The 22,587-nt window shown below is 44.9% G+C and overlaps 1 protein-coding gene across 1 annotated transcript in view; it reads left to right on the plus strand.

Annotated features, from left to right (window-relative positions):
* LOC119654331 (myosin-IIIb-like) overlaps positions 1-22,587 on the plus strand; it is a 201,677-nt gene that overhangs the window by 85,850 nt on the left and 93,240 nt on the right. Inside the window, exon 2 of the mRNA XM_038059662.1 lies at positions 5,089-5,214. Coding sequence (XP_037915590.1) covers positions 5,212-5,214 — 3 coding nt within the window. The 5' untranslated portion in view covers positions 5,089-5,211. The remainder of the gene's footprint in view (positions 1-5,088; positions 5,215-22,587) is intronic.

Below are 22,587 nucleotides of genomic sequence, written 5' to 3' on the forward strand. Positions count from 1 at the left end.
GGCGGGTGGTTTTCAGGGCTTCGGTAGCAACACCAGCTTCTGCCTCTTCCACTGGGCGGGAAATACTTCTTCCGCCATGCACGATTCGAATGTGCTTGCGAACCACCTTGGTCTGGCCTTGACCGCCACCTTCAGAGCCCTGTTCGGAATTCCGTCCAATCCCGGAGCCTTGCTGTCCCCAATACGTCTGTAGATTTCCCAAAGTTCCTCTTCGGTAACATCGGGGATCGAGAAGACGTCCTGCTGAGCTGCCAGTTGGGGTTCTCTTTCGTCCTGCTCCTGCTGCGGGAAAAGAGTTGTAATTATTTGCAACAAGAGCCGTGGGCATGTCACCTGAGGTGTTTTTCGCCCGCGGATCTTCTTCATTACAACTTGGTAGGCTGTACCCTACGGATTCGTATTAGCCTTCATGCAGAGCTTCTGGTAGCATTCCCGCTTACTTCTCCGAATGGCCTTCTTAAGGTTGCTTCGCAGATCCCTGTATTCCTCTTCACGCTCCTGGTGCTCCGGCCTTCCCCTTGTCCTGTGGGAAAGTCTCCTCGCTCGGAGACAAGAGGATCTCAAGGCAGCGATATCCGTGTTCCACCAGTAGTTTGGCCTCTTGTCCTTGCCTCTTGCACACCCCAAAAAAAAAAAGCTTGGACACTTCAAGTTTAATAAAAAGAAAATAAATTTATGTCAAAATTTGGTTAAATTAATATTTGGTGTAGTGACCATTAGCGTTTTCGGTGACTTTCACAGGAATAGAGCCCCAAACATCCTTTATGTGATATTCTAAATCGTTTTTGTTCCTTTCCCCCCCTTTTCGTAGCTCCTTTTCGACGTGTGCCCACAAGTACTCTATCGGGTTTAAATCCGGGCTCTGAAGTGGATGAGGAAGGGTCTTTTTGATATGGTAAAGCAGCCATTCCTTAACGACCATGGTGTGTTGGGTCGTTGCCATGAGCTAACATGATATCTGATGACAATCCCAACATTGCTATCGTAGCTGGCATGTGCTGGTTTAGTATATTAAGGTAGCCCATTTTAATGAAGGGTCCAGGATTATATATATGGACACTAGTCCTTTAGATACTACGACACCCCATACCATAATGCTGCCACCGCCGTGTTTAGCTGCTGGTGCAATGTTACTGTCTTCCAAGGTAGTGCCTACTCTTCTTCACAGCCATTGCAGGCCATTGGTACCGAAAATGTTAAATTTCGACTCCTCGAAAAATGTAACTATTTTCAACAATCTTTTGGCTTATAAACGAACTCTTGAGCATATTCAAGTCGTTTTTTAACATTGTTTTGGAAAAGGAGTGGCTTCTTCTTCGGAGTATAGGCCCTGTATCCCTGCCTATGGAGAAAATGTCAGACGATTTGGGGATGAAGTGTCATTACACCTTTGATCTGCAAATTCTGTGCAATAGATACTGCAGTTGTCTTCCAATTGTTCCTTATGTACCGCGAAATCTTTTTGTTTGTTCCGAATGGATTTTCTCCGGTCGGCCACTACCTGTTTTGCGATAAACGGATCCACTTTCTTTAAAAAATTATATAACGTAATACACAGTGGACTTTGGCTTTTCTATTATTTCTGCTATATCCCGTACACTTCTATTCCGAGTTATCATAATCTCGACAGATGCCGGATTTTACCTAATACTAGCACTAAGTGCCAAGCATTTAGACTCGGACGATCCTACCTACTTAAAAACAAAAGGGGCGCTGGTGGTGGTGGCCAGGGCTATGTCAATGGGAGAATCCGTCGATAACTCCCCGCAACATCGAGCACGTATGCAGAACGGTGTACTTCTGCATGGTTTGAACCAGACTGTGCAAAAGTCCCAGGACATCAAGGGAAGCCGGGAGGGATTTAGATACAATACCTGTAGCTGACAATATTATGGGAACTACAACCACCCGCCCGAGTAGTACAGCCAGAAATGAGATGGTCCAACGTCTCTAACGCCGAACCACACATTCTGCACTGATCGTTCTCCACCCGTTCTTTCATGATGAGCTTTTTATAAGCTCGGGTGGCGACCACGCCATCCTGAATGGCACACATGAACCCCTCCGTCTCAGCAAAGAGCTCCCCAGCACACAGCCATCTGTTCGACAGATGCAAATCGACAAATAGCTGCCAAAGACAATTCACGTGTTTACCGTGCATTGCCTTCGACTTCCATTCCTCGATCCGCTCCTGGTCCGACTTCACCCCACTCAGAGGATTGAAAGATCGATCCTTCAAGTTAAGTTAAGTGTTAAGTGTTAAGTCAGTCCACAGTCTGCCTTACAGACAGCCGCATGCAAGGGACTCGCCTGCTCTTTGCTGTAAAAATAAGCGCGCAGCGAGTCGACTTGGCGATGATGTTGTGCCGCCACGTCAACCACGCCCCTACCTCCGATGTCACGAGGCAGGTTCATCCGCTCCACGGCAGACTTTGGGTGATACATTCGGAATTTGGACATAGTTGTCCGTATCCGCCGCTGGACGTTTTCCAGGTCGGTCTTCGTCCACGGCAATATTCCGAATGCATAAGCCAGTGAAGGGATAGCGAATACATTCAACGCGCTTATTTTATTCTTCCCCGAGAGATGCGATTTCAGCACCAGCTGTACACGTCGCAGGAATTCGGTCAGCAGAGCATCCTTCAGATCACCAACTCAAGCATGGGGTCCTTGCAGAATTCCTAGATACTTGTAGAAGTCTGTCTCGGTCATAGCTTCGATGTGGTGGTCACCAATGCTATGTCCGGCATGCGGCTTGTGATGACCTTTGCGGATGGCTTGGATTCGACATTTGTCTAATCCAAACTCCATCCGAATATCACGACTGAACATGTCTATTATTCGCAACAGACTTCTAAGATGGTTGTCAGTACCAGCATACAGCTTGATGTCATCTAGGTACATCAAGTGTGTCAGTTCGCACTTAGCACGTAGGCCATATTTTATTGCAAAACCGTGCTCTCTAGCATCATTCAGTAGCCATGAAAGGGGGTTCAGTGCCATACAAAACCAAAGAGGACTCAATGAATCCCCCTGGAAGATGCCCCTCCGTATACGGATGGGCTCTGAGGTATTAGCACCCTCAGATGTACGGACTGATAAGGTGGTATGCCACCCTTCCATGACTGTCGCCAAAAACTTTATTAGTTTCGGATCAATGCGATACAGATGTAGGATGTCGATTAGCCAGGTATGCGGAACGCTATCAAAAGCCTTGGCATAATCGATATAGCAACTGAAGAGGTTTCTTTGGCCTCTAGTTGCTTGTCCTACAACTACCGAGTCGATAATGAGTTGCTCTTTGCAACCCCTTGACCCAACTCGGCAGCCCTTCTGCTCCTCGGACAGAATGTTGTTGGTCCCGAGGTGCGCATTGATCCTTCCACTGATAATGGACGTGATGAATTTGTAGAGGGTTGGTAAGCAAGTGATCGGTCTTGTGTCTGCGGGGTCCTGCACCGTGTCCTTCTTAGGGATAAGGTAGGTAATCCTCGCGGTGAGGAAGGGTGGAAATTCCTCCGGCCAACTCATGACCTCATTTATACTGCGTGCCAACCGACTGTGTATGCTGATAAATTTCTTATACCAGAAATTCTGCACCCGATCCAGACCTGGGCCCCTCCAGTTCTTCGAGATGTTTATGGCTCGTCGAACTTCCTCTTCGGTAACATCCGCAAAATTCATGCCAGGTGTATTGGCAGCACGCTCAGCATGCTGGGCGGGTAACGCCCAAAGTCCACCCCAATACTCTTTCGCTTCCGTCACCGAGAACTGTATTGTCTGGACGCTCTGTTGGGATTCGTTGAGAGATCTGAAAAAAATTCCGCTGGTTCCTCGCGTATGTTGCATTGTGGACACGTCTGGAATGACTTTCGCCATACCGTCGTAGCCGACTGCATATGACAGAAAGTTTCTGTTTTAGTGCGTCCAGAATTTCAACTACGGGTGTCTCACTGGGGATGGCATAGTTCCGGTAAACCCTCTGGCTGGTATTGCCAGTGCTGATCTGAATCAGTCTAGCAATGTCCTGCCTTAGTGAGTCCCGCCGACGCTCCAGACGAATTTTCCATGGTGGATCTCTTTTGTCACTCAAACCAATAACACGAGAGCGAATCTTCTGACCATGCTATCTGATAGCCGCAACTGCACCACAATACACAAGTGATTATAGTTGCAGCAGCGACATATCAGCACACAGTCGGGATGCAATTTCATCATTGATTTGAGATAGAATTCCTGGAGTTGCTGGAGATGCATAGAGCCTGGGAATACCTGGTCTATGCAAAGGATCCATACCCGAGAATTCTATACACGCTCTTTGGAATTCGTCCCGAACCTCAGCGGAAACCTCAACTGGACGGTGAAGAGGAGTGCTTCGGCGAGTACTGAAACTGTTGCCTGCAGTGCGGCGTGGTGTTGTTGATGCCGCCGCCTCTGCCCCCATCGACTCTCGGTCACCAGTTTCCCCGATGACTTCAAGTCGAACACGTTCCCTGATGGTGGCCGGGATTGTGTCGCTGCGAGTAATAATGCGGTACTGGTCTGCGACTCGCTGCATAGTCACGTGCGCGAATTGCGGGAAACGCTCGACGAATCTCTGGTGTAACAAGGGGTGGTAAGATGTTGTACCCGCCCCCGCCGTTATTTCGTAGTAGGAGCGGATGATGAAGAGGTTCATCTCTTCAGTCCATTTCATCCGCTTCCTACGCGAACCTGCTGAAGTGGTCGCCACAGATTGTGGCGAAACAGCTGCAGCAGGCGGAGCTGTGCTCCAGGTCGTCGTGGCGCCTAGACGTCAAACCGCCCCACGACTAGCGGTTTTGACGCCATGCTGTCCATTACGAGAGCCCCACCCAGTCACCAAGTCAGACGTATATGTGCATACACTCTTTGCCTTGAGAATCCTTGGCTTCCCAAGGAAAGGGTGGTAAGGCATTCACTCCAATCAGTCTGATTATGAGGAGGAGCGAAAATGTGAATGTCATCTTGGGTTCCAACAACTTGTGAGTATTCAATGCATTTAATGCATTTAATTATTTATTGACCTTTACGTAGCTCAGCAACATAATTTTCTTTTTTTATTTTCAGACCCTGCCGAGTGCCCGTAAATCACGCACATTTCTTCAACTTTCTGCGACAATCAACTGCTAAACGGACGAATGAGTATCATAAAAAGGTTGCTCAATTCTAAATTGATCTATTACTCTTCACATGGTAAGTCAGATACGAGGAAAATAACGTTTTATAGTAGCTTCTGTCTAACCTTTTTCTTTGTTGGCTACTATGTCGCTAAGGCATGGTATCAGAAGCCATTAGAGAAAGCATAGACCATGTCGCACTGCACACGAGTCGCGGTGATTTCATGAAGATTTATTAGTCACTTGAACTTGCCAATTAGGCGAATTAAAAGTTGGGCACGTTGGATTGGAGCTGACATGATGGCATGGCGACAGTGACTTCTTGCGCGTCACAATTGCCTGAACCTTGGTTGCGCAAACCATGTACTTAGTGTCCGTTGTCTGCATTGTGTGCAGCATGAAATTAAGATTCTTTTGTAACGGGGTTGGCTTGATGCGGTGCATGCCATTCCCTATGCATACCGCATAGCACAGAGGAAATTGTTATAGAAAGTTCTGAAGTTGGAAGAACAAAGAAGATACTTTTGGGTGCTACGTATGTAACAATGCGATGTGATCTATATGGCAATGACAAAAGATAGTCTTGAAAAGGAGCAGCTGTTCTGCAGCAAAATTTTTGCCAGCAATGTGAAAATTTTACTTCCGCAGCGCAGTCAGTATATCGCCCTTAATTTGGTTACCCTTTTCACTGCCTTCCCTAAGATATTGTGACTCGAATTCTATGTCTAAACTTGGGAGACCACTTTTGGAGATAAGAGACGAAGACGGCTTATAGTTTCATCCAGGATAGAAGCAACTCATCAGATGCTGCTTCACCTCTGCCTTTGAAGTAGCATGGGCGAAGCGACTATCAGCTGTTAACACTCCCTTTTGTGTAAAACAAAACCTTATTAAAATCGATTCAATGTCTGTCTGTTATACCCGGAAACGTGTGTTCGAAACCAGCCGGAATCGTGAATCGACATACATACAAACATTTGCCTGTTTGATATCTGACACAGACATTTGTTTAAAGCCAGTTTAGATTTTTGTCTGGTACAACAGTTTGTCTGTAACAAACATTTACCCGAAACTGACGTTTATCTGTCAGATGTCTGAAATGAGCCCCAAAAAGTGAAACAGGTCCGGTTCTCAGAATTTGAGATCTGAAAAAAAAATCACAATGTTGCATCTCCTTCCAATATCTGCACAAATAATGTTAATAATGGAATATTACCATATTTTAGAAATTTATCCAAAAACAACCCTCTAGCCCTTTGACGTCTCCCTTTTTTCGCATCGCGTCTTTCTATGAACTCTATGTCGAAAACCTAAAAGCAATCCAGCATGTAATTGCTCGCTTTGGACAAATCTGAAACAATCAAATGCTACAATGCAAGGATTGCCAGTTGGTGCCGCAAATTCCGTCGATTGCTGAGGCAATGGCTACTCCACAAGTTATTCAAGTTTCACCACCCTCCCGTTCATTACCATCCCAACCACTCGGACGTTCATCCGTGTCTTTTGCAGAAGCGGTCCGGCTTCGGAAACTTCACCATATGTCCAGTTCTGTCCAGCATACCCAATCAACGTATACAGTGCTAATTTGGTGGATTTCTCCAAGAAATAGTAGAAATTCCTACCGATGTTCAACGCGATATTAGGTATCCTTAACAATGTAGTCTGCTCTTATTTCCATTGAGACCCAATTGCCCTCGGTCTTCGGTATCGCTGTCATAACAAGAGCACAAGGCAAAGGCTGGTTTAAAAGTGGAGACCTCAATTCCAGGCGCTCAGAGATAGAGTTCATCGGCTTCTAACAAGCTGACCCATTTTAGTTCAGCCCTCCCATCTTCAATATGTAAAGGGTTTTATCACTTCCATTTATTTATTTAACGCACTACAAACGTAGTAAACCCCACTTACTTATTGTCCTCAGGAGGAGGAGAAAGCAATAATCCAGAGAGGATCTACGCTATTGTAGGAAGGGAAAGCTCAGAAAGCGGTGGCGGAAGGGTAGTACTCATGAGGGAAGTTTTTCTTAACGAAGAGGGAATGGGTGAATTTGCGTTGCACAATTTCAAGGGCAAGACAATGACAGTTACGAGAAGGTGACCTGATCACGGAGCAGTACCCGAGGATATTCCTCACGAGGATATTGAAGAGAGCAAAGGAGGATTGGATGAAGTCAAAATCATAGGAGCAACGAAGTATAAAGACTGACAATTTTGCTGCTCGATTGGTGATTTCGAAGCAGTCGGTGTTACAGCGGAGCTTATTGTCGAAAGTGACTCCGCGGTCTTGAGTTAAGAGAGTAGGAGAAGGAAGGGGGTGAGAATTTAAGGGAGTAGCACATGGAGTGACACTTTCTGACGTTTAGCGCTAAATCATTAGCAGAGCACCAACGAACCACACTGTCTAGGTTAGATTGAAGGGAAACACAGTCCATAGGCGACGATATAGCGGAAAACAGCTTAAGGGTCGTTGGAATAGATCAAACAGGGACAAGTAAGGAGGAGGGAAGGTGGGTGATGAAAACTAAAAATAACAACAGATTCCTGTGGGATGTCAGAGCAGAGGTAGAAGGAGCGGAGTGTGCAGCCGTCAAAAGAGACGTGACAGGATCGGTTGGAAATGTAAGACGGAAGCCATAAAACAAGTGGTGTGGGAACGCTCAGAGACGAGAGTTTGAATAGAAATATCTTGTAATTTACAGGCTTTAACGAAGTCAGTCTAAATGGTATCCACTTCTTGCCATGAATTTAGACATTTGGCGACAAAGTTGGTAACGTCGAGCAAGTTCGAGGCTGTGGACCTACGCTTAACAAAGTCATGTTTCACTATGTGGTGATCAAAGTGGACGGTTGTCCGCCGTCGCTGATATATCTTTCCAAGATTTTGGAACAGGAGGACAGGAGGAAAATTGGACGGTAATTTTTGGTAAGCTTTCGATCGCCACTTTTGTAAATGGGGATGATGACAGCCTCTTTCCACAAGCCGGGAAAATCAATCATTCCATTTGAGGCTTTTGTTGAAAATTAGAGATAGGAGAAGGGAGATAGACTGACCAGTTTTAAGCAAAAATAGGTTTGGAAGACCAGCGTAGCCAGGGTCGACATTGGCATCAAGTTTGCCAATAAGGTTCTCGACAATGAGAGGGGTAAGGAGGGGAATGGTAGCGGATGCGTGGCAGGCTTCATCCACTAGCAGGAGGGATGAGGAGGAAGGGGGGAAACATAGGGTGAAGAAAAGTTGTGGTAGAGTAAATCACAAAATAGTTAGGGGGAGTTAGCTTAGTCAGAGAATTTAACGGACAGGGGGGATAGCTAGGCAGGGCAGCAGGAATTGCGAATGTGGGATCAGAAAGATTTGAGGTTTTCGCACTTTAGTGAGACTTCAACACTGGTCAAATATTTGTTTCTGAATTTACGTATTAAAGATTTGATCGAGAAACACAGAGTTTTGAAAAAAAACTAAGTCAGCATAGGTTCTAAAGGACAGAAACTTCTTCCTCGCAGTGTATTTTTTGTGGTTTTTTGTGGATTTCAGTGGTGAACCATACTAGATAGCAGCGTAAGCACTTAGGAGAGGAGGGGACGTAACAGGGAAGAAGATCAGATAAAATCGTATCGAAGGTAATGAGTGCTTGGTCACACGTTAATGGAGGGAGGAGGGGAACCCAGTTGATTGCCGCCAGGGATGAGTTCCGATCTTCGAAATTCGTCTTACGAAAGTTGAACTTGGTAGGCTTGCACGCGATAGGAGAGTGGAGTCGGGATATCTGAACATCGAACTCGAGAGCAGGATGATGGGCGTCAGGGGTAATGTAAGAGGGGGCATGATGGGATTAGGAAAGGCAACGCACAGGAACGTTAGTAAGCACAAGATCAAGAGTGCAACCTAATGGGTTTCTAGAAAGGTTAAAGGTTATTAGGGGGGGGGGGGGGACCATGAGGGGAACAAAAGATTAGGACTTTTGAAAATCTCCCGAAGAAATCCTCGCACAGAGAACGGGGTCTGAGGTAGTGAAAATATGCACAGGATATGATAAAGGGGCATTGGTTTGACGGAATGACTCGTATGTGGACAGGATGGTAAGTGGAGGAGGAGGAGAAAAAATTATTTCGGCACGGAGAGGAGACTTAACAGCTATTAGGACACCCCGGCCGGTTGTCTTGCCAAGCGTAACGCAGTCTATGCCTCAACGAAAGGCATAATAATCTTCGAGGACCTCAGAATCTTAAATCCTGTCATCCAACTAGGTTTCAAAAATGCAGATGACGTGATGTTAAAATGCTAAGGCAAACATTTTCAAATCCGACAGTTTGGTCCTTAGACCCCCTACTTTTTGATAAAACAGTGTAAAGTTGTCAGAATCATTTAAGTTCGGCGAGGTAGGTATGCGGGCCGGAAATTTTCACGAAGCTTAGTCCTCTGATAAGACTTAACGAAGACCCCCTGTGTCCAAAAGAAAGATTGGACGACAGCATCGAAGTCGTGGTGGTTGTTTCGGTAGTGAGGCGTCGTTCAGTTGGGGCCCGCTCGGGCGATATGAGATCAGAGAGATCTGCGGTTCATCGGTGGTCGAAGATGCAAAGGAGGGGGGAGGGAAACGTGTAGTGGCGCTTATGCAGCGACAGTAGGACAATCGTCAGAACTACGTAGCGCAGCCCATGCTGACTAGGGAACATGTCCCTTGGATAAGGGGGCAACTTTTGAGTTGGTTTGCGGACATTGTCGGGTTGGTACGATCTTTTATAGACGCACTGGGTCAGTGCGTGGCAGATAGCGGTGGAGAATTAGTCAACCGGGGCGACTTAGATATGGCGCCAGTATTGTTGGTCGCAGGCGCCCGCAGGTTATAAACAGAGCCAGTCAGAGGCGTCTTAGGAGCTGAGGCTACGCTGGTGCTTGATTAAGTAGCAGTTTGAGGGAGCATTGTATCTGACCACTTTATGATAAGCCGTAACATTACTGTTAATTCACATTCTTATACCTATTCTTTCCTGTAAATTGTCTCAGGCGTGTGTGATCATGATACCGTGATCTTTGACATCAAACTTACCGGCGAAGTCAACAGGTGCACTGAAAAAGGGGACAAGTTGTTCACGTAATAACGATATTTGCTTAATAAAATTATTACTAGCGACGGAGACGGTGAGCATAGCCAGGGTAAAACTGTACACGGCCATGAGAGAATTCGGTATCCCGACGAAATTAATAAGACTGACTAGGCTGACCCTGACCAATGTGCGAGGCCAGATAAAAGCAGCAGGGTCACTCTCAAGACCATTCGACATCAACAACGGTCTACGACAAGGAGATGCGCTATCATGCGTCCTCTTTAACCTGGCCCTCGAGAAATTGATCCGTGATGCTGAGGTGAATGCAAGAGGTACGATCCTCTTCAAGTCCACCCAACTACTGGCCTATGCTGACGATATCGACATCATGGGAAGAACCACTCGAGACGTTCAAACTGCCTTCATCCAGATCGAGCAGGCGGCGCGAGATCTTGGGCTGCACATCAATGAAGGCAAGACAAAATACATGGTGGCAACGTCAGCACCGAAGACGAATCAACCAACAACATCAAACCGCACTGGTCAAACACAAACACGAAGAAGAATAAGGATAGGAGAATACAACTTTGAGACCGTTGACAATTTCTCCTACCTAGGGTCGAAAATCACAACCGATAACAACTACGATGACGAAATCCGCGCACGGTTGTTGTCAGCCAACAGAGCCTATTTCAGCTTGCAAAGACTGTTCCGCTCGAAACGTCTCACCATAGGGTCAAAGCTCTTACTGTACAAGACTATGATCTTGCCAGTCCTCATGTATTCCTCGGAAACTTGGGTTCTTAGCAAGAAAAATTGCGAACTCTTGGCCGCGTTCGAGAGAAGAATCCTCCGAAGAATTTTTGGCCCCCTACATGAGGATGGACGATTCCGTAGCCTACACAATGACGAAATCTATGAGCGATACCATGACCGTCCGGTTGTGGATAAAATCCGGCTCAATAGGTTACGGTGGGCGGGTCACTTAATCCGTATGGATGAGGATGATCCCACCCGGAAAGTATATAAGGGCAATATCTATGGTAGGAAAAGAAGACGAGACAGACCCTGCCTAAGATGGAGCGATGGCGTGGGCCAGGACGCCAGACAGCTTTTAGGGATATCGAATTGGTGGACCTCGGCGCAAAACCGGGATGTCTGGAGTTCCTTATTAAGGCAGGCCTAGACCGGATACCGGTTGTTGCGCCGTTGATGATGATGATGGAGACGGTGTTATCTATCCTTAAACCTGTTCGCTAGAAACACAGTCCTACTCTATCTTCAGTCCCAGATTTCTTGACGGCAAACTAATATATGAGATAGACTCTGAGGACTGGTTTCATGTTATCTGCGTCTGTCCAGCGTACTGCGACATCCGTTTTCTAGATAACATGGGCGTTCACGTAGTGAACGGTATCTATGATTTTAGCGAATGACTGCGTTTCGACGAGGGAGTTCCTCGATGCTGTTTCATTTGCATAGGCATAATAGACGAATGGCCATAATGGTCGTGCTGAAATGTCAACAGTCGCGTGCGTTTTGTGTTGTCTTGTGATGTCCTATGGTTGTGTTGTATGCAGAGCGATAATTGACTGGGGGAGGGTTAGCTGTGGTTCTCCACACTTATTCCAGTCAACCCGTTATGGAGTGCCGTTCCCACGTACTCGAGGAGGGCGAGCAGACCGGAGTCTGTAAGGTGCTGAAGTGTCTTCGTTATTTGCGGTTGCCCTCCTTATGGGAGTTTCATAGTGGTTCTGGCTTTATCGGGGACAGAGCTCTTTATGGGCTCAAGTGTGGGGTTTTTTTGGCGTGGGGTAGGTGAATGCCCTTACGTACAGGGTATTGGACTCCCAAAACGGTACATCGTCGGAGCTGGCTTCTTTGGAGCTAGCCTGGAACTTCGGACTTGTCCACGAACACTCCCACATTAGGGAGCCTTCAAATCAGGGAATTCTTTTCACCTACAGGAGGAGAAAGGAGGAAATGAACTGCCATTTCGTGGAACCCCCATCTGGCTCTTCCACCGGTCGAGCTCTATCTTCTTTGCAACGAGAATGACCCGAACGTAATGGGCAACACGACTCCACCTGTCAGTGCTCCTCAACAGCTCCCCGACAATTTGTCTGGAGAGAGATCACCTGTGTCTAAATAGAGCTGCTGACGAATTACATCTCACTTTCCACAAAAAAAAGGTGTGCCGGGCGACGTGTACAAATTCATTGTAAAACACACAATCCGGATATAGTCAGTCTCACCATGCTTCCGGTTAAGCCACGCACCTAAGTCTGCTTCTAGTTTCATTTTTTCAAGAGAGTTCCTACTCATCTAGGGTACGTTGCCGTTCTTGGCGAGCAGCTACCTTCCTTGGCTCTTCTCCCCCGGGCTTGTATATGGCTTGACGCTCCTTAGCAAAAAGGGCAACGGGGGCGTGTGGGGTTGCGTTGTAAAACTCGGGCGCCGTATCGCTTAGTTGCGTTAGAAGCATAAGATAAGCTTCACTTCCACTAGTGTGAATGCTGGGGTTGTCCTCAGCTCACACGGCAGGTACTCACGTTAAACCTTCAGGACCTTCAATAACGGCAAACTGGAAACTTATTACCCCGATAATTACTCCCAATTCCAATTATGAAAACCAATCCACTCCTGTCCTTCCATTTAACCCATCATGCGCCCTGCCCTCAATAGTATCCTTTTTTCAGGCAAAATTTCATTGAAATATCAACGATTGGAGGCGGTTTCTGATAGCATCGGCAGTTTCAGTTAAAAATAAACCATAGTCACCGATCAGTAGCCCCCAAGGAAGCTTCTTTCCCTTTTTACTTAACGCTTGTTTTTATAAAGACTGGAAGTTTGATTGCATCCCATAAGTGACGAATTACAATCGACAAAAATCTGTTTGATAATATTCAGATGCGGAATTAAACCTTTTTGAGAGGTGAATATGGTATTTATGATTATTACTGAATATTTTATATAATGTCGTATCTCTCCAAATAAACACAATAATGCGTAATCTACCGTAATGAGAGTACTACTTGACTGGAAAAAGGAATTATCACGGTATTTTTCATAACCTGGTTTCCCTTTCGTTTTTCCTTTAGTTCGTGCTGAACCTCATTAACTAGCAAATATACTTCGATGGCTTTTCGTAATCGGCTTGAAAGATTCGAAATTATATATTTCGACACGTACCCAACAATCTATCTATCTATCAATCGGTTAATTAAAATAGCATTACACATAACAGATATCTTCATCACCTTTAGATGAATTTTTGGTAGAAAATCCCGGAAAAAAGGCAGAAAGCGCAAGTGATGCTCAACAACAACCATTGGAAATAAAAAAGAAATAGATATCATTGTTGCTTTGATGGATTGAAATATTATTACAGTTTTTGCACGGTTATTGTATGAGCAAACCATCTCAGTACGTGAAGATGAAGATAGTAATTATGAATCAGATTGTATTCTTCACCGTTTGTTTCTTTGGTTTTGTTATTATTACTATTCCGCTTTGGAGGCAAAGAAATGGTTGCACAGTTCGTGCAGAAATAGAACTGAAATGCTTCTGTCGATTCAGATAGTTGGTGTCATCAGAGATTAGCTTTTTAAAGAGAAATGATTTCGGTAGAGTCATATTTGGAAAAAAAGATAAATCTTTTTCAAAAAAATGGACTAGGTTGTAATATTCGGATGATGCATCCTATCTGTGGATTCTTAATGGCAAAAGGCCACCCCAAAGGAAGCTCCAACTAGGAAATGGGCTCAGAGGGGCTGATTTTAGTTAACAGAAGGATAGAACTCCTAGTCTCAGATAAAATAATCAATATCAACTGATCAGATTAGCCAGAATCCACTGATAGGCCAAATAGGTAGGACAAGCAACTGGCACACAGATATTACCGCCAAGGTTAGCGTTGGTCACGGGTAAAAGATACTTTTGGCATTTGTTTTTTGGGGAGTAATTTGTTGAAATATTGTCTACTGATTTGCTAACATCTTGAAATACTATCAATCGAGGAATCTATTTAATTCGCACATTCCAGGTGTCTCTACATAAAAGAGCAATATTATTATGTGTCCTTAGGTAAGGGTTTCCTTACGATTGATGTCGACTTCAAGTTGTTGTATGGTGGACTTGTACAACAAAGGACTTTTCATTAGACTACAGTAAACAATAGAAAATAACTGACACAGATAATAACAAAGTGTTTTTGTTTAACATCATTTCATTTGAATACTCATTTCTCAACATCTATCTTTTTATACAGATATTCATATTCAAGTATTCAATATTTCGAAAATTCTTGATGTCTTACTTAGGAAATCTTTGGGTAATTTGGATTTCTTAAAGTTCATATCCTCGATTGAATTTCGACACAAATTGTTTCCGCATCTCACAATTACAATGAAAAACTTTCTCATCATTTTCATACGTGTGAAATCTGGGTCTGAAGCATTTTTATAGAAATAACACTTTTCTTATTGTTATAAATAATAGAGTGAAGCAAATATGCAAATATGTTAAAGTTATTGGTAATACATCTCAGCATAAAGTGTGCCATTATTTCACACTTGAACTGTTGAAATATCCAAAAATTCTTCCTCAACTATCACATCCGTGCCAAATGTTTCATATTCAATTTAGATTTCATTAATGACTTATAGATGACGATACGATGATTCGCAAAGTAACGCTATGAGCAATAATTACTAAATTCAATCAATCGTAAGAAATAGAGTTTCAGGGGAAGCAATAAGTTGGCGAGAAGTTGAATCCAAGATATTGAGAACAAAAAGTAAAGTAAGTATTGCTTCCTGTCTTACGATCCTAGTCTAAATGGTTAGCAGTTTCGAGAGCAATTACCGAAGAAGTATCGACGTGCTCCCTACCATTGTTAAGATAGTAACTCCCATCATGTCACTTACTACACTGTATGATTAGCTCAAAGGGAGTCTACCAAAGATGTAATATGTCTACAATATTATCCTTAAGATCTAACTTCGAGGCTGCCAGAATATTTTTGCAATAGTTACGTCAACCAAGAGGTGGCCTGAAACCTATGAGTTATCCGCATTTATTTTAACTTTCAATTAAATGGTGTCTGCCTTGGGTCTTAGGCTATCCTGGTAGATATCATCCAGATTCTCTCAACTGTTCCTTGCTTCCCGCTTTGCTTTTAATCTAACATTTCTTATCCTTTACACATGCAATCAGCTTTCTCCATCAACACTCGGACATGCTAGCCTTCCCCGCGAGACTACCGTGAAGTATAACTTCGCGAGGAGCGTTCTGGTTTATACCAGCAAGACTAAGTCACGAGTTCGTCTTTATCCCGTTCCTACAGCTTTTCCTGTATCGCAATTACTGTTGTGTTTGTCCACTTCAATTTCCTTCCGACTACAATATCTCCTCCAGGAAATGGTGGGGCCTGATAACTGCGTTGTGGACGTCCTTTAACTTCTAACTTTCAATCACGCATCTCAGACAGTGGACTGTAGCAGGCTCCGGGTCCTCTGGTGTAGCGGCGCATTCTGGACAGTCTGGGAATGTATTCAATCCGAAGCGACGCAAGTATTTCCTGTATCCCGTAAAGTTCGCCTTTCTTCCCCGGTGAAGACAGTGTGCCTCAATGGCGAGAAGATCCAAGAGAATCATTACCGCGATGACATACACTGTCTCAACGGATACTGTCCAAGATGCACTGAACACACTTAGCCCGATTGGCCGGTATGCTGAACTTACCTTCCCTATGGATTTCACCATCCCTGCGATAAGTAGCCGGCGACTGGATTTTGGCCCAACATTAGGCATCATCCTTGCTAGAGATGAGGTAGCCTTTGCTACCTTTTCGCTCGCATAATCCATGTGCCTCGTAAAGCTCAACTAGTCATCGATCATTACCCCATTATTACGATTTTGAAACGACCTCGTGATTACCAACTCGGATTTTGACAGTACTGTTTTTCTTGCGATTGGTAATAAGGACCGCCTCCGCTTTATCTTCCGCAAGGTCCAGTTTCACCATTTGGAGCTTTCCTGGCATGAATGGTTTCATTTCTATACAGCTCCACGTCCTGGGGGTGTTACGTAACTACTACCTCGCCTGGTCGTCTATAAAACCAATCAACATTGCCTCCTTTGGCACACGAAGGTCGAGCACTCCGTCACACATCATATTCCACAACAGGGGCCTCAATATGGAGCCCTGGGGAACACCTGATGTCGCAACATGTTCCTTCGGCCTTTCATCCGTTTCGTATAAAAGAAATCTTTCCGAGAGGTAATTCTCGATTATTCGAGCTAAGTAAGCAGGGGCACCCACTTTAGCCAGAGTGCCTTTAATCCAACCCCCGTTGGCCGGCTGACAAACAACGTCACCGCCACGTAGCACTTACCAGCAGCCGATGACTCTCGAACCAGGTCTACCATGTTGCCATTGCATCGACGATAGACAGTGCTCTGCAAAACCCACACGGCGACTCCGATAGACCACCCGCTAGCGCGATGAACGGAAGAAGCCTGTTGTATATCACCCTCTCCAATATCTTCACCATAGTGTTTAAAAGACAGGAAAGTATGATGAGGGTGTGCCAGGTGGCTTTTGGGGCTTCGGTAGCCTTTTCCTCCCTACCATTGTTAAGATAGTAACTCTAATCATGTCACTTACTACACTGTATGATTAGCTCAAAAGGAGTCTACCAAAGCTGTAATATGTCTCCAATATAATTCATAAGATCTAACTTCGGGGCTGCCTTATTCAGGCCAAAATATTTTTGCAATAGTTATGTCATCCAAGAAGTGGCCTGAAACCTGTGATTTATCCGCATTTATTTTTACTTTCAATTATAATGGTGTTTGTCTTGCGTCTTAGGATATCCTGGTAGATATCATCCAGATTCTCTCAGTTGTTCCTTGCTTCCCGCTTTGCTTTTAATCTAACATTTCCTATTCTTTACACATGCAATCAGCTTTCTCCATCAGCACTCGACATGCTAGCCTCCACGCCCCAGCAGCTGGGACTGCCCAAGGACATTACTCCGTGCAAACCTCGTCGGGTGTCAACAGCAAACGAAGCTGGATCTACTTCTATTGCAGCTGGAAGCATCCATGACGAATAGGTTTTGATTCAGACGTCTCACACGCATCTCGCTGCTCTTTAACCGACTGTACCGCCTGCGTCCCAACTGCTACAACACAGCCTGCTACGCGCGGTTCTATTCCGAAAAAAATCCCTAATGGTGACTCGTTCCTGCGAGTCTTCAACGCCAGAGCCTCCTCTGCAGACTAGGAATTGCAACACAGCTGCCGACGTTGTCGACGAAGCTCCACTCCCTGCTGCTGCTCTAAATCGTCGCACTTAATTCAATCACGGTAGTGGCCCTCGGTTAAAGGTAGCCGCCCCACCAAAACAGCTGTTTGTTTCCAGGCTTGCATTCGCCATTTCTACGGACGAAGTACTGGATTACATTAAAAGGGAGGTCGGTGCATATTCACCGTTGTCTTGTGTCAAAATAACAAAAGACAGCAACGTGGACCGAGTGATCATCATCATCATCATCAACGGCGCAACAACCGGTATCCGGTCTAGGCCTGCCTTAATAAGGAACTCCAGACATCCCGGTTTTGCGTCGAGGTCCACCAAGTGATAGCTTCTTTTAATGTCACTTATCCGTTCAAATATGAAACAATTGACAATCCTTCTTTTTGGCCTGAAGGTGTAAGGTTGGGAGGAAATTTCAGGGCACCCGCCTGCCCCGCCGGTTAATGTAACCAGTTCGGTGTTCACTGTCCGTTTGTTTTATCAAAATATCCTCACTTGTAATTTGTATTTCTGAAACCTAACTTGATGAAAGTATACTCAACTCTGAGCTCCCTAGAGGGTATTTCATTTTTCGCTGCCATACGGATCGTGCTGTGTCGTGTAAGTCCATTAGTGGTGAAGTTCTAATTGCAATTTCAGATCAACTCTTCGCCTAATTCCTCTATTCCTGCTTTGGCGCACCATATGATTGCATTACCATACTTGTCTCGCCGACTAACTCCCACCTATTTATTGTATCTTGTATCTACGTCCCCTGTGCTAGCCCTTGACAGCTTGCCGGAAGTCCTTACTACACTTCCCTCTCTTTCTGCCTCTACCCCCTCCCTCCCCTCCCTCTCTTTCTGGATCTACAGAGATTTGAACATTCCCATGCTCGATTGGCCTAGTCGTCTTAGCCTTGCAAACGCTTTCAACATCCTCTTCCACTCGTTTCTTTCTACTCTCTTCCTTTATGAACACTCGTTTTACCTTGAATTTCAACACCTCTAAAAACTTCATGGGCCGCATTCTCGACTTCTTCCTTTCCAACTTCCCCGAGCGCTACCTACCTCTAATTCTCCACTCAGCCCCCTATGGTAAATTGGACGCTCATCATCCCCCCCCCCCCCCCCGCTTGAATTTGGTGCAGAGCTCTCCCGCTCAGGCGGCAAAACTGCGCGTAATTCTGTTAGATTCAACTACTGGAAAACCAGCCTTGACGGTGCTAAATTCAACCTGTCACGTGCCTTTTTCTCCTAATTGTCTTCGTTTTTATCCAAGGTGGTTCATCACAGAGATCCTTACTAAGATCCGCCTTAAATGTCCTTTACGGAAAAAGTTATGGACTTCAAAGAATGAAACCGACCTTACTCATTTCAAGACTATGCACTGTCAAATCGATGATAAAAAAAATGGCTCATAGGAGATACTTCTTGCGTATCGTGGCTGCCCTTGCCCGCAGTAATTTAAAACTGTTTCGGTCTCACACTCGCAGTTCCCATAACCCCAGCCAATCTTTCCTTTCTTCTATCAACTTTGGTAATTCTACTGCCAACTCCCCATAGCAATCGTGCGACTTTCTTTGTTCTTACTTCTCTTCCATGTTTAGTCCGTCAGCCACTGCACCCTTTAGGCCTCTTCTTGATTTACGCTACTTCGAATCTCTGGTCACTCCTCTCCTTACGCTTTCCTTAGTTGTGTTATTTGAGTTCCACATTGGTAATCTTGATACCAATGTTCGACTTGGTCCCGAGAGACTTCCTATCCTCTTCCTTGTTAACTGCAAACAACACATTTCCCTCCCTCTGTATATTATCTTCAACAAAAGTTTAGAAGAATGCTACTTTCGTCATTTTGAGAAAGAGGCCCTTATCAGAGATACTTCTACGACTGGCTGACCTCGCATTTTGGTCACATTATTGTGAAAGAAGAACATGATTTCGTCAAACACTGATATACTGCTTCAAACTGGTCGGTTGCTAAGTGCATTAATTTACGACAAGAGATACACGTTTATACCGATTTCGCCAAAGCCTTTAATACCGTTGAACACAATGTTCTCCGATCCAAACTCTCTCTACGCAACTTCGCCCTTCCCCTCCTCAAACATCTCTTGTTTTTCGTCTTACCTTTTCATACAGTTCCTACACGGTTCCTTTCATGGACACTTATCCCGTTCCTTATCCCCCTCTAGTGTTCCCCAAGGTTCTATTCTTGACACTATCCTAATCCTGTTTTTTCCCTGCTCTCTTGATGGAGAAATCCTTTCATTACTGACCTCCGTTCAAGATTTGGGTGTAGTTTTCAATTACAAACTTCTTCTCTATTCCCCCTTCATTGACATCATCAATCGAGTTTCCGAAATGGTTTTATCCTACGTTCCTCCTCCCACTTTACGATAATTCTGCCTTCCTTAACACTTTTCAACTCCCTTGTCAGAAACATCCTTGAACATTGCTGTGTAGTCTGGTCCCCCTTTCGCATCCGTGACTGTCACGCTTTTGAAGCTGTACAACATAAATTCACCCAGGCCCTCTTTTCCAAAAAGAACCTTCCACGGGTGGGCTATTCAATATGCGGATACCGCTGTCATCTGGGGTTTTGCTTAATGCAGAGGGGATGGTTTCGTTTGTACAGCTGTACAGCTTTTCGGAAGCCCGCAATTACTTCGGTCGGATTTGTCCACTTTATACGGTGAAGACAGTGCGCTAGAAGATTCAAGGGAATCATCACCGCGATGTCTGACACTGCCCACCGGATACTGTCCAATACGCACTGCACACGCTTAGCGCGATTGGCCGGCATGTCGAACTTATCTTTCCCTGGTTCAGTAAGCTATACAGTCCGCACGCCTAGACAGGCGCCGCGTATAGCAGGATAGATTTCACCACCCCTGAGATAAGCAGCCGGTGAGTAAATTTTGGCACAATATTGAACTTCATCCTTGCTAGAGATGAGCTAGCCCTTGCTGCCTTTTCGCGCACAAAATCCAGGCGTCCCGCGAAGCTCAACTTACCATCCATCATTACCCCTAGGGTGGGTATACAATGATCGATTTTGAAACGACCTCGCGTAATATTTTACCTGCGCTTTGTAATAAGGATCGTCTTCGACTTATCTACCGCCAGGTCCAGTTTCACCATTTCAAGCTATGCTTCGATGGCATGCATGGTTTCACTCCCATAGAGTTCCACGTTACGCAACTACTACCACCGCCAGGTCGTCTGCAAAGCCAATCAACGTTGCCTCCTTTGCACGCGAAGACCGAACACTCTGTCATATATTATGCAGGGGCCCCAATACGGAACCTTGCTATCACAACATATTCCTTCGATCTGTCGTTCATCTCATGCCAAAGAAGTCCTTCTGGGAGGTAACTTTGGATTATTCGAGCTAAGTACGCAGGGTCACCCACTTTAGCCCTTAATCCAACCCTAGTTGGCCGAGTTAAATGCGTTGCTGGTATCCAACGTCACTGCCGCGTAGCACATACCAGCCTTCGATGCTTCCCGACCCAGGCCCCAGACGTTGCTATTGCATCGGCAATGTACTGTGCTTTGCGAAACCTATATTGCCGCTCCGATAGACCAGTCATTAGCTCGACGAACGGTTTAGCCTGTTGTATTTCACAATCTCCAACATCCTTCCCATAGTGTCTAAAAGACAGGTTGTTTATGGGGCTTCCGTAGTCTTTTCCCCTAGGCGGGAAACACGCTTTCCATCATGCACTCAAATATGCTTACCAACCATGCGGGCTCGATTTCAGCAGTAAACTTCAGAACTTTGTTCCGAATCCTTATTATCCCCAATGCGTCTACAAAGCTCTCGTAGTTCCTCCTCGGTTACCTCGGGGATTATGAAGACGTCCTGTTGAATCGTTGGCTGAGGTCCACTTTCTTCCTGTTGTGGGAAAAGGATTACGATTATTTCAAGGGTCACAGTGTCCTTTGAGTGTTTTTTTTGCCCGCGAATCTTGTTCATTACGTGGTGAGAATACCATCGACTACCGTGGCCTTGTTCAGTTTTTGGTGACGCACTGCTGCTTTCACCTCTTCAACAGAAGGGAGTTCGACTGGTGTGTTGATTATAATTTCCGGATTTGTCAAAACTGTACTTCTCGCTTCCACTCGGTTGAGCAGCTTCTTAAAGTAATCCATCTATCTTTTCTTGATATCGTCGAGGTTACCAGGGATACTTCTTTGGTCATCCTTACAGAGACTTGTGAGCGGCTTCGTACGAAAACTTTTCCCGCGCCGTATTCGGCTCGTACAGTTTTATTTTTTATGTCGTTGTCAAGTTTTAATATTCGGTCTTTGTCGTATTTTCGGTGTTTTTTTCCTGCACATCCGGTTTGCTATTCGCCTTAGCTCGTCATAAGCTTCTTGTTTTTTTTTGTTTCAGATAAAAGTCTTAGTCGCGACATGTCCCGCAGTTGGAGTAAACACAAAACCTTATTAAAATCGGTTTATTGTCTGTCTGTCTGTCCGTCACACGCATTTTTCTCGGAGACGGTTAAAGGGATTGACACCAAATTCGGTAGAAAGGTGGGAACTGTGAACGCATATATAATAGTAAGTTACATCCTTTTTGGTTGAATTTAAGGGGGGTGTACATTTTTTTTTCATGAAATATAGTCATGTGGGGTATCAAATTAAAGGTCTTGGTTAGTACTTTTCGAAACCGGTCTTAGTTTTGACATTTGTCGAAAAGGTGGGGATTGCGGGGAGTTTAAAGTGACCATTTTTTCAACGAACCTATTCTCAGAAACTACTCAAGCGAAAAATCAGAAAAAAATCAGGGGGCTCCCAATATATAGTGCCTAGGCTCCGAAATACTCTCCATACCGATGCTTGTCCAAAGAAAGTTAATAATAGTATATTACTATAATTTTTAGTAATTGACAGGGAACCCCCCCTAAAGTTCACCCTAGAATCACAAAACTTTGCAGCAATGTAGGCTATAGCATAGAGATGATCTTATCAAATTTGGTGAAAATCGCACTATTACTAACAAAGTTATACTAGATCAAACTGTCGCTCCTCTGCAAATTCAAGAATGTCAATATCACTTGAAAGTGGATATTTTCACATAATATGTGCATATT

This window comes from Hermetia illucens, chromosome 4, assembly GCF_905115235.1.
Source record: "Hermetia illucens chromosome 4, iHerIll2.2.curated.20191125, whole genome shotgun sequence".
Taxonomy (NCBI): Eukaryota; Metazoa; Arthropoda; class Insecta; order Diptera; family Stratiomyidae; genus Hermetia; species Hermetia illucens.